The following is a 16,538-nucleotide window of genomic DNA, read 5'->3' as shown; positions in this document are numbered from 1 at the left end:
ACCACCCCAGATGTGGGAACAATATTCCATGGCACGGCAGATTTGCGATTTATACAGAGTGAGCAGCTGTTTGGAAGAAAAGTAACGCCTAGAGCGAAAGAGAAAACCAAGTTTTTTAGATGCAGAGGAAGCAATATTTGTAATGTGCTTGTACCAAGAGAGATTAGAAGCCAGGGTAATCCCCAAAAGAGATATATCATTTTGCCGAGAAATCAGAGTGTCACTAAAGATAAGCATAGGAACAGAAGAATCCTTTTTGCGAGCTATAAGACAAGAATGAGTTTTAGAAGGGTTGAAATGAACTAGGTTGTCTTTGTCCCACTGGAGAATTACCTGAAGATACGCATTTAAGGAATTGGTAGCAGATTTTCGAGAAGTTGAAGCTGATTGCGCAGGACAAGGTTTCTCAAAATGGAAAGTGGAATGCAATGTGCTATCATCGGCAAAACTATGGATAGGATTTCCAGTCAATGGAAGAAGGTCATTAATATACAAGAGAAAAAGAGTGGGGGAAAGAACTGAACCTTGGGGGATACCAGCATTAGTGGAAAAGTTAGAAGACAGAGAGCCATCTACCATCACCCTCAGTGAGCGATCACAGAGAAAACTGGATAACCAATTACTAAAAACAGTTGGCAAACCATAAGATGGAAGCTTGTTTAGAAGACCTTTATGCCAAACACGATCAAAAGCCTTTGAGATGTCAAGAGCAACTACTTGTGTTTCACCGAACCTTTCCATTGAATTAGTCCATAAATGGGTAACATAAGCCAGAATATCACCAGTGGATCGACACTGACGGAATCCATACTGGTGATCGTTGATCAGACGGAAGGTGTCTAGGCAGTTTAAGAGTTGGCGGCTAATTGATTTCTCCATTACTTTAGAAAGAGTAGAAGTAATTGCAATGGGATGATAACTGAATGGGAGAGATTTGTCACCCTTTTTAAGAACTGGCTGGATATGAGCAAATTTCCAAGCAGAAGGAAAAACACCTTTGGAATAAGAAAGTGATTCAGGAGCACAGGTTTTGAGAACAAGTGGAGAAATACCATCGAGATCTGGAGCCTTCTTAGCATCAAGATTCGTCAAAATCCTTCTGACATCTTTTTGACGGAAGACCACAGGAGGCATTGAATGGAGCATGTTGGGAATGGTGGGAGGTGTTTTACCAAGATCATTAATACATGAGTTGGAAGAAAAATGGGATGCTAGCAGGTCAGCTTTATCCTTGGCTGAAGTGACAACAGAATCATCTGGTTTGGACAGAGCTGGGCAAAAGTTGTGGCCAATAGCATTGGCAAGAGACCAGAATGCTCGGCTTCCATTAGGGCAAGAAGCAAGTTTTCTACTCTTAGCCTGTTCAAACTCACTCTAGTTTGGACTGATTAATAACTGCTTTACAATTGTTGCGAGCTTTGGTGTACGCAGAAAATGAAACTGAAGAATTAGAAACAAGCCAATTACGATATGCAACATTCTTCACTTGAACAGCCTTAGCACATTTATGGGAAAACCAAGGTTTAGAAAAAGGACAAGATGTTAAAGTGGAATGTGGGATAAAGGATTCCATTCCTGCAAGAATAATTTCACTGACACGATCTGAGCAAACATTGACATCAGAAGTTTTGAAACAGTAATCCGACCAAGGAAAAGACGCAGGTCATCCCATTTTGTATTCTTGTAATGCCAAACAACACGAAGTTGGGAATAGCCATGAGATAAAGGTTCCATTGGTGAAGAGATAATCACCAAGTTGTGATCTGAAGTGCCTAAAGGACCTCTCACTTCGACAGTGTACTTAGAAGGGTTGTTTGTGAGAAAAAGATCAAGCGTATTGGCTGTATGATTAGGATTCTCCGGTATTCTTGTAGGTAAATGAACAATCTGTGCAAGGTTATTAATAATTGCAAAAGCCTCAGCATCTCGACCAGCTGCGTCGGTGTGACTAGAAAACGGAAGCCAGCTGGAGTTGTGAACATTAAAATCACCAAGGAAAATTACCTCATTGTTAGGAAAGTTGGACTGGGGAAAGTCAAGTTGCAAAGTGAGGAAGTCAAAGAGCTCCAAGTGATTGGTGGAGTTGGGAGAACGGTAGAGACAACGTATGAATTTGACACAATGAGGTAGAGAGATTTTAAGCCAGAGAAGATCAAAGAGAGGAGATTCCAAATTGTCAAGTCTCTGACAGAGAATATCAGAATGGACATATGCACAAGTACCACCTTTGAGGCGAAAGGAATCATACAGCGAATAATTTGGGCATCTGAGATGAGCAGTAGTTGAATCAACCGATAACTGAGATTCTGTCAGAAAAAGTACATGGGGCTTGGCAGACTGCAAGTGGAAATGGACATCGTTGAGATTAGAATTGAGACCACGTATATTTGTGAAATGAATTAGGAAGTGCTTGGGATGTTTAGATCTTTTCGCAGATAAGCTTGCTCTATTAGTTTGACAATTCATGGTGTATTCAATAGTAAGAAAAAGTGGGTGGGACATGCTGTATGAAGTAATGAAATTTTTGGATATGGCATACACATGGTAAGAATATACCCAGATCTTTGACATAACGTGGCGTCGACAATGCTCCCCGCATACACACTACTCGGACTCCCTCCAGTAACTATCTGGCAGAGTAGAGGTAGCATGATTATACACTTGCTGATCCGGAAGCTTCCTAGAGAGTTACCGGTGTACTAACTAGCGGCCAGCCTGCGAACACCGTTTTAGAGCTGTACCCTCGAAATGTAAGGAATATTGGATCTCGCCACGATGTTCATCATAACATCAAAAGTCATCAATCATACTGCATGATGGAAGAGATAGGGAAGGGTTGACCAGAACTTAGCTCTAGAGACTAAACATGGGTTCCACCACTTCAAGCCTCCAATAAGCAAAGTGGTGGTATTGCACTGGTTGATGAGAGTCATGTACCACCTAGTACTGCCTGGTAACATAGAGGGGCGGCGTTCCTCCATGTGGTGTGGGCGCCACACCTCGACCCCTGCTTATGTTGGTTCACACCTGGGTGGTCACCCACCATGTACTTGTGCATGGAGGTTATACCCAGGATTACTAACAGTCCCACCATCGTGAAGGTGAAAGCAGAGGATTTGGCTGTCACAGACTGTCCAGACTTCACCGAAATTGGGTCCACTTGCCTTGAATGTCACCCGAATATCAGTTCCATCAGCATTTAGACTCCCAGGTAGCAAGTACAGCTTGTCTGGCATATCTGAGAGAATGTCTGTGACAACCTCAAGGACCATCTAATGCAAAGCACTATAAATATTCTACTAAATTGTACAGGAAAGCTACTAAATGTTCTGGATCTAAGTAGCAAGATGTATTTTCATTATTTGTCTTATTTCTATTATTCTAAAGTCAAAATTACTCTACAACATAGTAATTAGATTAGGCAGCAAACTCAAGTAAAGGACCTCCATGTGGTGTGGGCGCCACACCTCGACCCCTGCTTATGTTGGTTCACACCTGGGTGGTCACCCACAGTGTTCTTGTGCATGGAGGTTATACCCAGGATTACTAACAGTCCCACCATCGTGAAGGTGAAAGCAGAGGATTTGGCTGTCACAGACTGTCCAGACTTCACCGAAATTGGGTCCACTTGCCTTGAATGTCACCCGAATATCAGTTCCATCAGCATTTAGACTCCCAGGTAGCAAGTACAGCTTGTCTGGCATATCTGAGAGAATGTCTGTGACAACCTCAAGGACCATCTAATGCAAAGCACTATAAATATTCTACTAAATTGTACAGGAAAGCTACTAAATGTTCTGGATCTAAGTAGCAAGATGTATTTTCATTATTTGTCTTATTTCTATTATTCTAAAGTCAAAATTACTCTACAACATAGTAATTAGATTAGGCAGCAAACTCAAGTAAAGGACATTCTTATCAAAACTAAAGAACTAAAATGGTCTTGGGCAGGACACATAGCTCGAAGACATGATGACAAATGGACTAATAGACAAATGGACATAAGAAAATGGACAAATGGACATAAGAAAATAACAGAATGGTATCCAAGAGGAGCTAGAAGAAAACCTGGAAGACAAAGGCGGAGATGGATAGATGAAATTCATGAGTTTTTGGGTAGTAAATGGATGGCCAGTGCTCAAAACAGAAGAAACTGGAAAGTTGCTGGAGAGGTCTTCATCCTGCAGTGGATTGAAAATGGCTGATGATGATGATGATAGTAATTAGCCAGATAGGCGAAACAAGCCTTCCACGCTCCCTTTAAAGATTCCATTCTTATTGAGGTGGTCCTGTATTGCATCTCTAATCCAGGTATTGCATCTCTAATCCATGCCTCATTTTGCGAGTTTCCATTTAGCAGACACCCAAAAACCAACTTTTATTAAAAAACCAATATGTAGGTTTTGTAATAAAAACAAATTTTAAATATTTTCCTGCTGTTCTTATACAACATGTCTGTAAAGGTGGGGTGTATGATGAAGCGACTCACTGGTGGGTTGCTCTTCACAGTGAACATTTACAGTTCATGCATGACCCAAGACTCTGTGGCCAAGCATAGACATGTTAAGAAAAGTTGTGAAGAGAATGGAAGATGAGACAAAAGAAATAACAAATAACAAAAGAAGTAATCAAGAAATAAGATCTAGAATTTCAATGGGTAATACTGCATTTGAAAGAGGAAACCAATATTTTGAGGGAGAATGAATGAATGAATGGATACTGAATTCAGTAAAAGGTTAATTAAATGTTTGTATGGAGCATCATGCCTCATAGGCCAGAGATATGGATACCAAAGAGTGAGGAAGAGGAGGTATTAGAATTGAAGCCTTTTGAAATGTGGAGGCACATACACATTTAAGAAAAGGTATAGAGGCTTGAAAGCATGAAATGGATAGACAGATTAGAAATGAGTAAGTATTGAGGAGGGTATTTAGAAAACAAAGAAACACTAGATAAGACATTTGGTTAAAGGATGAAACTGAAAGAAGGATGATAAACAAGAAACTGAGAGGAAAAGAACTGGTATGTTAGATGACTTGATATAGATACTGATAGGGTATCATAAGTTGAAAGAGGCGACAGGGAGAGACAAAGATGCAATTGCACACTGAATGTCACAAACCTACCAGGTAGATGAGAACATATAATTACAATATTCTTAATAATTCTGTAAGACATTTCATCTGAATTTCTACAACATTCTATGCAATCCATCCATGCCACAACTCTACTTTCATCTTCTACTCACTCTTATGGCCCTTAACTTGACAATGAGCACATAAACCTTAAATCTGTAATCTTATTGCAAATAATTTTCTAAATTATTTGCTTATTGCTTTCCTGAATATGTAAAATTCTTACCTCACAGTCCTCCAAACTGAATTTGCCAGCAGATATCTTCTCTCCAATACCACTTTTAAAACTGATGTACTGTTCCTTGAGCTTCCTCTGCATTTAAAAAAACTTGGTTTTCTCTTTTTGCTCTCAGCGTTACTTTTCTTCCAATCAGCTGTTCACTCAGTACAAATCGCAAATCGGCCCTACCACATCTGGGGCGGTGCCCCCCAAAACCTCTCAGGCTTCTAGATTCCATTCAGAAGAGGGCTTTTTTTTTTTTTTTTTTTTTTTTTTTTTGGTAGTTGTTGGCGCATCGGCTTCTGTGGCCATAATGCACCTCCCAAGGTTTTTGCAGTACTTTGATCCAAGCCCGAGGCGGGAATCGAACCCGCGACCTTTGGGGTGCCAGGCAGGCACTTTACCCACCCGGCTAGCCCGGTCGGCTCACCAGAATAGGGCAGTTAGGTTAATTAATGACTCCTCTCTAACAGAGTCTCTCCACTCGGTCTCACAGATGTACTGTTTCTGCTGCAGGCCTTTTCTACAGATCCTTCCATGGGCACTGTTCTTCTGAATTGGCTTCTATTATTCCCGCTCTCTCTTCAGTCTCAACAGTCCGAACACGTGCCGCCATCAGCCAACATCCATTTACTGTCCAACTTCAAACTCACAGAACCAACTTTTCATCTTCCTCGTTTATTCGTTCAACTGCTGTTTTCTGGAACAACTTCCTTCGTACATATTTCCTGAAAATTAGTCTACAGAAGTTCAAGTCTAATGTCAACAAATATCTTTTTTCGTCTTCTCAACCTGCAACCCACGCACGGTAACAAGTACTATAGGTTCTAATACCTCTCGTGTTTGGGGTTTTCATAAAAAAAAGTTTTCTAACCCACCTAACGTTGCCTTGTTAGCATCACAAATATTCTTGCACCTTTTCTATTTAAGTGTATCCCATCCCTATAGAGCAATCTCTCCTTTTAACAAACACAGACCATGCTGGGAAAAATTCTACCCCATGAACCAAGCACAATCTCCCTAGAGCCGAATTGATTGACAAGGCTCTCATCATATAATCCTTCCTATTGTGTCTGTGCAGAATTGCAGACACCTTCAAATTTAACCCTAACTCGTGACTTTTTTCAACATTTATCTGTATCTGTTAACTCAATGTCATTAGTGCCAACGTATACAACAATAAAACCTTTTGTGCCCTTAAAAGATGATATCATCATCAACTTTTGTTCTGTTTCAGGTAGTAGGATAATTTCCGCTTAACATTTCCAAGGATGCCCTAGCAGTTATAGTATGCATTGGTTTTGACAGATGTACACTTTCTCAACTGTAAACTGGATCACAAGATATGGTCACCAGTCATAGTAAAAAAAGAATATTCTGTTTTCTTTTAATGGAGGATGACACTATTAAGGAGTTGTATAGATGAAAAAGACAACATACATCTGTCAAAACCCACTGTGAAATTTATGGTTTATTTAATTTTATACAACAATTCTTTTATCACAAATATCTGTGCTTGTTAATTTTATTTTATATATCTAACAATTTTTTTTTATTTTAATAATTTTAATTTTATAACTGCAGCAATCAATAAATAGATTTACTTTTAGTATTAGTTGAGGTATATGATGCAATAAAGCAAGCTTATATAGCATCAGCCAAAAAAAAAAAAAAAAAATCCTTCCCATTTCATCCATCCAGTCACTGTAAATGTTTGTCTACTTCAGCCTTAAATTAATTTAAGCTATGAACTTCCACAACAACAAAAGATGGAAGTCTGTTCCAGCAATCAACTATCCGCTGGCTAAAGGCAAACTTCCACACATCTGTTCTACAACTGTCTTTCCTCAGGTTCTAAATCTGAGCAAGCAGGAGTATCCCATCAGCATTGAGCCTGTTCAAACCATTCAAGGCCTTATACACCTCAATCAGATCACTTCACAGGTGCCTAGTCTCCACATGCTGCAACTTGCAGAACTGAAGCCTCTCTTGGTAAGAGCACCCCTTCGTTCCTCTCACCAGTCTTGTTCCCTTCTCTGTACTCGTTCTAGCAATTCTACATCGTTCCTAAAATGAGGCCTCCAGACCTATATGCAGTACTCAAGATGTGGCCTTATACAAAGGGATAATTACCTCCTTGTCTCTGCTAGAAAAATTCCTATATATCATTGACAAAACCCCATAACCTGCTCTGGCAGCCTGTCTGCACTGCTCAGAGAAGTTCATAGCTAACAGCACAATTACCCTCAGGTCTTTTTCATTCTCCACCTCCCGAGTGTACCACACAGTTGGTACATTTCTCTTGGGTTACTGCTACCCATATGCAGTACTTTGCATTTGTCGATGTTAAACTTCAGTTGCCACTTCTCAGCCCATCTGCCTAACTTTTCTAGATCCTGTTGCAGTAGCATAATGTCTTTACTGCCATTAACAACCCTGCCAACCTTTGTATCATCTGCAAACTTGGACATTAAGCCTGATATACCTTCATCAATATTATTGATAAATACACAAAACAATACAATGGTCCTCAGCATCAAACTCTGGGGAACGTCATTAATAACATTAGTCCACTAGAGCAGTGTCCATAGATTACCACTCTCTGCCGTCTCCCACTCAACCATCCCTTTATCCACTGCAGTGACTTGCCCTTAATGCCATACCACTCCAATTTGTAAAGCAGTCTTCCACGTGCAACAGTATCAAAAGCGTTCCTAAAATCCAAGTATGTGATATCGAAATTATTTTTTGCATCCAGTTCCTTTGTGCCCACATCATAGTATCCAATCAAATTGGTCAGACAAGACTTCCCCTTAACAAACCCATGCTGTGTCCAAACTATTACTGAGTCTTGTCTAGGTGATCCTGCATCATTTCTTTAACCAGTGACTCCATTATTTTCCCCAGAACAGAAGTTAATCTAACAGGTCTACACTGGTGTTCAAAGAAAGTGTATTACCCCGTAAAATTGTAATTGTCTGAATAACAAAGGTATACGGCAATATTTCTTACAGATTGCATCAGATAAGATTGACACACATACGTGATGACATAATATTGCATCAGCTGTTACTTTCAGCTATATAAGCATGCTCTGCAAAGAGTTGCAATCATTCTTTGCATGTGTCAGGATGGCGAGTTACGTGCAGTTGATGCCACGAAGAAAGAGTGCTATCGTTGCTTTACATGAGGAAGAATGTTCTTCCAGTCATATTGCTTATTCAGTGTCTTGTAATCAGTCAACAGTGAGTAGATTTCTTTCCAAACTCAAGAATACATTTTTCCTATCACCAGAACCATGGTTCTGATGATAGGAAAAAAGGAACCGGATGCAAACGAGTCTTAACACCAAAACAGGACCCCATTTTGAAGTGCTTGTGCCTTAAAAACCTTAAAGCTTCTTTGTCTGAGCTGAAAAGAGAATGGGAAGAACATACAGGAGTGGTAGCAAGTGCAGTAATAGTCAGAAGATGCCTCTTCAAAAATGGACTTGTAGCCTGTCGTCCTAAGAAGCCCCTTCTCACACAAAAATTTAACAAGGTCTGATTAATTTTGTGTAAGGAGCATTTCAAATGGATCCCCGAGAAGTGGAAATCAGTTATTTTCTAGGATGAGAAGAAATTCAACCTGCATGGCTGTGATGGGAGACAAACGATTCACCGTAGACGTGGTGAAGAAAGAGTGCTGCAAGCCAGACTGTACTGTGTCTACGGTGAAATTCCCTACCAGCCAAATGATATGGGGGTGCATTTCATATCGTGGAGTAGGTCACCTGCAGTTTATAAAAGGTTCCGTAAATGCCAATGGATACCTGGCTATATTGGAAGGCAAATTGCTGCCAACCATTAAAGACCATTTCAACCTGCCAAGTAACTGCATCTTTCAGGATGATTCTGCTCCTTGTCATCGGGCAAAAAGTGTAAGTAGTGCACTTCTGTAGTTACTTTAGCTTCATTTCTGCATTAGAGGTTCGACAGTAATGTATTTACATTTGTTTCAGGTGAAAATATGGTTGGAAGAACGGTCCATTACAATTCTTAGCTGGCCAGGAAACAGCCCTGACCTGAATTCTATAAAGAACTTGGTATCGTGTGGAATCTGCAGTTTCCAGAAAGAAACCAAAGACCCTTTGTGAACTTCAGGAAGCCATAATTCATGTTTGGAACCACGAACTCTCAGTTGATTATCTTCAGAAATTGATCTTGTCAATGCCTCGACAATGTGCTGCTGTCATCAGGGCCAGAAGCAGTTCAACTAAACATTATTTTGCACCTAGTAAACTTTTCATTTTGTTTTCCATTTAAAATGATAAACTGAAGCAAATTGAGGGCTTCTGATAAAATTTCGCCCATAACTGTCGTGTTTACCAAACACGACAATTATTGCTGAAACGTTATCAAAACATTTGCAACCTTTATACAACAGTTTTACCAAAACTGTTGTATAAATTTCTAACAGTTTTGCCAAAACTGTTAGAAATGTGAAATTCCTAGGTGATGCACTTTCTTTAAACACCAGTATATAATTATTTGTGTTACCCTTTGAACCCACTTTGTGAATTAGGGATACATTTGCACATCTCCAGTCCATGGGGACTTCCCCTGAATCTAAGGATGCTCTCATAATTATGGCGGCTAAGGATTTGCTAAACTTCCTCACTGCCTTCTTCAATATAACTGGATAGATTCCATCTACCCCAGCTTCATTTATTTCAAACTTTTCAGTACAAGTCAGAATTTGTAATACATCTTAGTTGTTTTCAGTATCAGAGTCAAGAATTCCATTGAGCAGAAACCTTATGAAAATGCAAGTGACCCTACATGACATTTTCCACAAATCCAGCACTCTGAGACTTTGTGGACAAATGTATAACTTGTTATACGGCAATCTTCCAGAAATGGTTCCTCTACTTTCTTCACATGTATTAGCTTCACCCTTTATCAGCTGTTGTTGGGCACTCTTAAATTTCTGCATCATAAATGCAGATTTTCCAGGAACATCTTCCACTTAAGGTACTTAAACTACCATGCAACTATACTACAGAGGTGTCTGCCATCGTACTAGTTAACAGACACCCCATTTCGGGGTATAATAGAAATGTGATATTTTAAAAAAGCAGAAATCATAAAACACCCTGTTTAGATGATTACTTAGGAAGAAAGAATTAACTGACGATAAAGTTGTTGTTAAAATGCACCCTTAAAGACTCAAAAATTGACATTCTATCCTATTTACAAAGAGGGTTATAGAATATTTATATTATGCTTATTTTGCAACCTTTTACATTCTACTTGACTTCTTTTTTATTTCATTGTAAAAAAAGACATTCCATAAAAAAAAGGCTATATAATATTTATAAAATTTTTTGTATTGTTAATAACCAGAATTACAATATTAATTAAATTCTTACAACAATTAATTTTAAACTTTATATGTATTGAAATAATCATAATGAAATCTCCAATTATATAAACCAACCTTTCCTGACGCACATGCATGAGAGAGGAAATGAAAAACTGTTAAAAAAAATGTGTTCAAATGAAAAGTATTGCTAAGTATATATATTTTTTTTGATAAAATAAATCAGGTTTATTATTATTATTAGCCATAAGGTGCAAGGAAGCCTGAGGCTTATTCTGCACTAGACAAGAAGAAAATTCTGTTGTTGTTATTTGGTTTTTAGGAGCATTAGCAACTAAGGCCATATTACTCTGGAGATATGCGGTGGTCATTCCCTGACCTTTCCGCATCCTCCGTATTTGGTAGTCACGGGCTCGAACCCCGGTCTAATCAAGAAGCATGTGCTATGCACTGCAACTACTGCCCACGGAGCCGCCAAAGAAAATTCTGAGTTACCCAGAGAGAGAGAGAGAGAGAGAGAAGTAGAAAGGAATCACGAAGAAAGAGAAGAATGATGATATCCAGCTCAGGACCCTGGGTGTGCCAAGCCCATACTCACCAGATGAGAAGGGTCGGTAATGGTTTCACAAAGGCTGATGGTAGGCCCTTTACTGCTTTTAAAATTTATTAGTGATATTGAATATGTATTGTAAACAATTATGTAAAACATTTGATGTTAATATTTATAAAAAAGTTTCCTTTAGTGTTTATAACTCTTGCAATAAAATTTTCCAAATTAAATTAATTAAAGCACAGGCTATAATTCGGTTAATTTTATTAAAATTACACTAATTTTGCATTCCAGGAACTTGTAAAATTCAACAAAATATAGAAATAAAATATCTGTTATTAAAATTGCTCATTTTTTTTTTTTTAGATATAATACGCATGAATACTCAGATATCATAAGCATGAATACTCAGATATCAAATTTTTAATTAATCTGGTCACCCTAAATCATACCACTTATTGCACTCATCTCACTAACTGTTTTAGGTTATGCACCTTCAGAAACAAAAAAGGTTCTGTGTTCCACTCTATTGAAAATTGGGCACTCTGGAATTTCTACAGTATAAATGCAGATATCGCAGGCACATCCTCCACTTGAAGTGCAACAATACTATATACGTGTTTCTCATCATACCCACATACTCATACTGCACTCATCATCCCGTTTAGGTTTTGCACCTCAGAAACAGAAAAAGGATAATGGATCTGCGGCCACTCTTTCCATAATCACTTCCTCTTACCTGTATGCACTATAACAAACAATTGTAGAGTTCCCAAATTTTGTACAACTACTATACTGTTAGCATTAGCATTAGTAGAGGCATTTGATGCAAGAAAGCAAGCTTATGCAGCATCAGCCAAAAAAAAAAAAAAAAAACCCACTTCCACTTCACCCCTCTGTTCGTTCAAAATACCTGTCCAGCTGAGCCTTAAACTTATTTAGGCTATCAACCTCCACTACAAGGGATGGAAGTCTGTTCCACCAACCAACCACCCACTGGCTAAAGGCAAATTTCCGCACGTCTATCCTACATCTGTCTTTCCTCAATTTGAATTTATGCCCTCTCAGGTGATTTTTCTGAGCTAGAGGGAGAATCCCATCAGCATTGAGCATGCTCAAACCATTCAAGGCTTTAATACACCTCTATCAGATCACCTCGCTGGTGCCTAGTCTCCAAACACTGTAATTTGCAAAACTTAAGCCTTTCTTCGTAAGAGCACCCCTTTGTTCCATTCACTAATCTTGTTGCCCTTCTCTGTACTCGTTCCAGCAGCTCTACATCCTTCTTGAAATGAGGCCTCCCGACCTGTATACAGTACTCTAGGTGTGGCCTGACCATTGCCTTATACAAGGGAATAATCACTTCCTTATCCCTGCTGGAAAAATTCCTGTATATCATTGACAATACTCCATGAGCTACTCTTACAGCCCGTCTGCACTGCTCAGAGAACTTCATATCTGCCTGCACAACCACCCCCAAGTCCCTTTCATTCTCTACCACTGTCAGTGTAGTACCACAGAGTTGATACGTTGCTCTGGGGTTGCTGTTTCCCATGTGTAGTACTTTACATTTGTCAATGTTAAACTTCATTTGCCACCTCTCAGCCCATCTGCTCAACCTTTCCAGATCCTGTTGCAGTAGCATAGTGTCAGTAGTGTCCTTGACAACCCTGCCAACCTTTGTATCGTCTACAAACTTGGACATTAAGCTTGATATACCATCACCAATATCATTTATAAATACAGAAAACAATAATGGGCCAAGCCCTGAGGGACTCCACTAATAACATCAGTCCATGATGAGCAGTGTCCATTGATTACAACTCTCTGTCTTCTCCCCCTCAACCACCCCTTTATCCATAGCAGCAATTTGCCTCCAATGTCACACTGCTCCAATTTGTGTAGCAGTCTTCCATGTGCAACAGTATCAAAAGCCTTTCTAAGATCCAAGTATATAATATCAAAGCTATTCCCTGCATCCAGTTCTTTTGTGACTGCATCATAGTATCCAATCAAATTGGTCAGGCAAGACTTCCCCTTAACAAAACCATGCTGTGTCCGAGTTATAACTGAAGTCTTGTCTAAATGATCCTGCAGTGCTTCTTTAATCAGTGCCTCCATTAATTTTCCTGGAACAGAAGTTAAGTTCACAGGTCTATAATTAATTGTGTCAGCCTTTGATCCTCCTTTGTGAATTGGGGTCACATTTGCACATTTCCAGTCTATGGGTACCTCACCTGAGTCCAAGGAAGCTCTCATAATTATGGCTAAGGGTTTGCTTATTTCCTTTGCTGCCTCCTTTAATATAACTGGATAGATCCCATCCACCCCGGGTGCCTTTCTTGTGTTTATCTTCAACAATTTCTCCTCCACTTTACTCCCAGTTATTTCAAGATTCTGTAGCTTACTGCTAGAGTTGAATACACCTCTGGCATTCCCCTCGCTGAATAACTCCTCATGTGTGAATGTCGATGCAAAATATTCATTTAGTTTGTTAGCTACCTGCGCAGGATCATCAACAGTTGACCCATCAATATCAAGTGGACCAATCTGATTCATCCCCTTCCTTCTAGAGTTTACATAAGTAAAGAACTCTTTGCTGTTTTTCTTTGCATCCCTTGCCAAGGATTTCTCGTAATCTGCCTTCGCCTGCCTAACCTCCTTTGTAACTTGGTTGCATATCAACTTGTATCTATCATAGGCTTCTGTGTCATGTGTTAATTTGTAAGTATCCCATGCATTTTTCTTCTCTGCCATATGCCTCATTAGTTCATCTGACATCCATTTTGGCTTAAACCTTGAACAATATTTCTTAGTTGGTATGTAAAGCCTAGTAGCTTCCAAGATAAGTTCTTTGAATGCTTCTCATTTTGAATTTGCTGTTGGTAACATCATCAGTTGGTCCCACTGTATAGAATTTAAATACTGTCTCAGTCCATCGTAGTCGCCTTTACAGAAGCAATAACCCTTCCCTTTACCCCTAACTGCAGTTACCTCTTTGAGTAAATCCCACTTCAGCACACTGTGATCACTGCCACCTAGTGGTTCATTTATCTGCTGATTCTTAATGCATGAAGAATCACTGCTGATAATCAAATCAAGAGTATTACTCCCTCTAGTTGCCTCCCGAACATGCTGATGTAGAAAACAATCATCCAATAAATCCACAAAAGCCTTGCTAGTGTGTGAGTGACCAACCCACAAATTCCAGTCAATATCTGGGAAATTAAAATCCCCCATTATAAGACACTCTGATTTACTGGCCCACTCTATTTCCCTGTACAGTTTCTTATTATACTCATCAGAGTCATTAGGCCTATAGCACACTCCTACTCTCAATTTTGATCTCCCAATGCTTATGTCACACCAAACTGACTCAACACTGCACTGTCCAGCGATGTCGACTGGCTTCACTTCCTTGGTTTTTATGTGTTTCTTAACTAATAGCATAACCCCTCCCCCCTTCCTATCCTGTCTATCCTTTCTGTAGACGTTGTACCCCCCAAATTGCAGTTCTGCATCCCTTATATCTGTGTGACACCACGTCTCTGATATCCCCACAATATCTGCCTTTGATGTTTTGAGCAATACCTCAAATTCATCAAATTTATTTACTAAACTCCTAGCATTGGTGTACACGCAAGTATACATGCACCTGTTTCTATTCTTAGCTACCCTAACACAACCCATGTGTTTACTTGTACCGCAATGGCTCCCAGCAGTCTCTGAAATATCATGCATCTTGTTTTTCAGGCTTCTGCTCATTCTAATAGAAGCAGTGCAAGAATCTCTTTCACCTCTGCCAGTGGCTACTGTTAATCTATTGGTCTTTGTCTCCCCCCCAAGCTAGCAGTTTTCCGACCCACCTAACACTGCCTCGATAGCATCAGCAAATATTCTTGCACCCTTTCTATTTAAGTGTATCCCATCCCTGTAGAAGCAATCTCTCCTGTTCATGTGTGCTCTGAAAAAATAATAATAATAAAAATAAATAAATAAATAATAATCATCATCATGCATTTCTGATTACCCTTTCTTTCTAACTAGATACAACTCTACTGAAAAATCACGGCAAATTACGGATTTAACTGAAATAATTTATTTTTTATTTTTTTTTATTTACTGGGCAATTGAATAACATCATCCAATTAACAAACAAAACAAACTACAAAAATAAATAAACAAATATAAACTCAAAATCAGACAATTTTAACAATACACCGAATGCTCCAAGTACATCCGGCGTAATTTTCATTAGTTAATGTAAAATTATCGCCTAATTAACCCCTCACCATTTTTACGAAGTTCACTTAAAAATGAAGGATCCACATAATTATCTGGTACTCCCTGCTTTTGATACAAAACTTTTCTCCATCGTGTCCCCATCATTCATCTTTCAAAAATTAATTTTACATCTCTCTCTCACTTATTACTTCTTTTTATTTGTTTTTAGTTTATTTTTTCGTCTGCTCCATGACAGGGACACAGCGGAAAGTACTTTACGATCACACGAGTAAACATCAAGAAACCCTATTAATAACCTTCCTTTACGAGAAAAACACTCAAGGGATTTAATAACTACGCATATCTTTATAATTAAAATGAATGATTTTAGTTATCAAATAAGCATAGCTTTGTCGTGACATTCTTATAACTTATCTTTAACACACAAGGTAGTAATACCTTAGTACTATGCTCTGTGGTACTATGTATCCCAGTATTATTAATCTATAGATAAAAAAAACCCCACTAGGTGGCAGTGATCACAGTGTATTGATTTGGGATTTACTTAAAAAGGTTTTAGGGTTGGAAGCCTGAGACTACGGAAAACTCAAAAGTTCAGATGAACTAATGAGACATGTGGCAGAGAAGAAAAATGCATGGGATACATACAAATTAATGGGTGACATGGAAGCCTATGATAGATATAAGTTGGTCTGTAACCAAGTCACAAAGGAGATTAGGCAGGCAAAGGCAGACTACGAAAAATCCTTGGCAAAGGATGCAAAGAAAAACAGAAAAGAGTTCTTTACCTATTTAAACTCAAGAAGGAAAGGGATGAATCAGATTGGTCCACTGGATATTGATGGTTCAACAGTTGAGGATCCTGCTCAGGTGGCTAACAATCTAAACGAGTATTTTGCATCTACATTCACGCATGAGGAGTTATTCAGGAAGGAGAATGATGTAGGTATAGTAAACATTGGAAGTGAGCTGGATGATTTTGTAATAACTGAGAGGAAAGTGGAGGATAGATTGTTGAGGATAAACA

The 16,538-nt window shown here is 39.0% G+C and overlaps 1 protein-coding gene across 2 annotated transcripts in view; it reads right to left on the bottom strand.

The window, feature by feature from the left end:
- The window catches only part of PIG-C (phosphatidylinositol glycan anchor biosynthesis class C), a 122,550-nt gene extending 106,598 nt beyond the window's left edge, over window positions 1-15,952 (bottom strand). For both annotated transcript variants that reach the window (XM_090368661.1, XM_090368662.1), the window contains exon 1: window positions 15,559-15,952. In XM_090368661.1, coding sequence (XP_090224787.1) covers window positions 15,559-15,655 — 97 coding nt within the window. In that variant the 5' untranslated portion in view covers window positions 15,656-15,952. The remainder of the gene's footprint in view (window positions 1-15,558) is intronic.
- Window positions 15,953-16,538: the final 586 nt, after the last annotated feature.

Source organism: Mastigoproctus giganteus, chromosome 2, assembly GCF_048544385.1.
Source record: "Mastigoproctus giganteus isolate SK-2022 chromosome 2, ASM4854438v1, whole genome shotgun sequence".
Lineage (NCBI taxonomy): Eukaryota > Metazoa > Arthropoda > Arachnida > Uropygi > Thelyphonidae > Mastigoproctus > Mastigoproctus giganteus.
The sequence above is the reverse complement of the archived record's forward strand: the minus strand, read 5'-3'. Positions and strand labels throughout refer to the sequence as shown.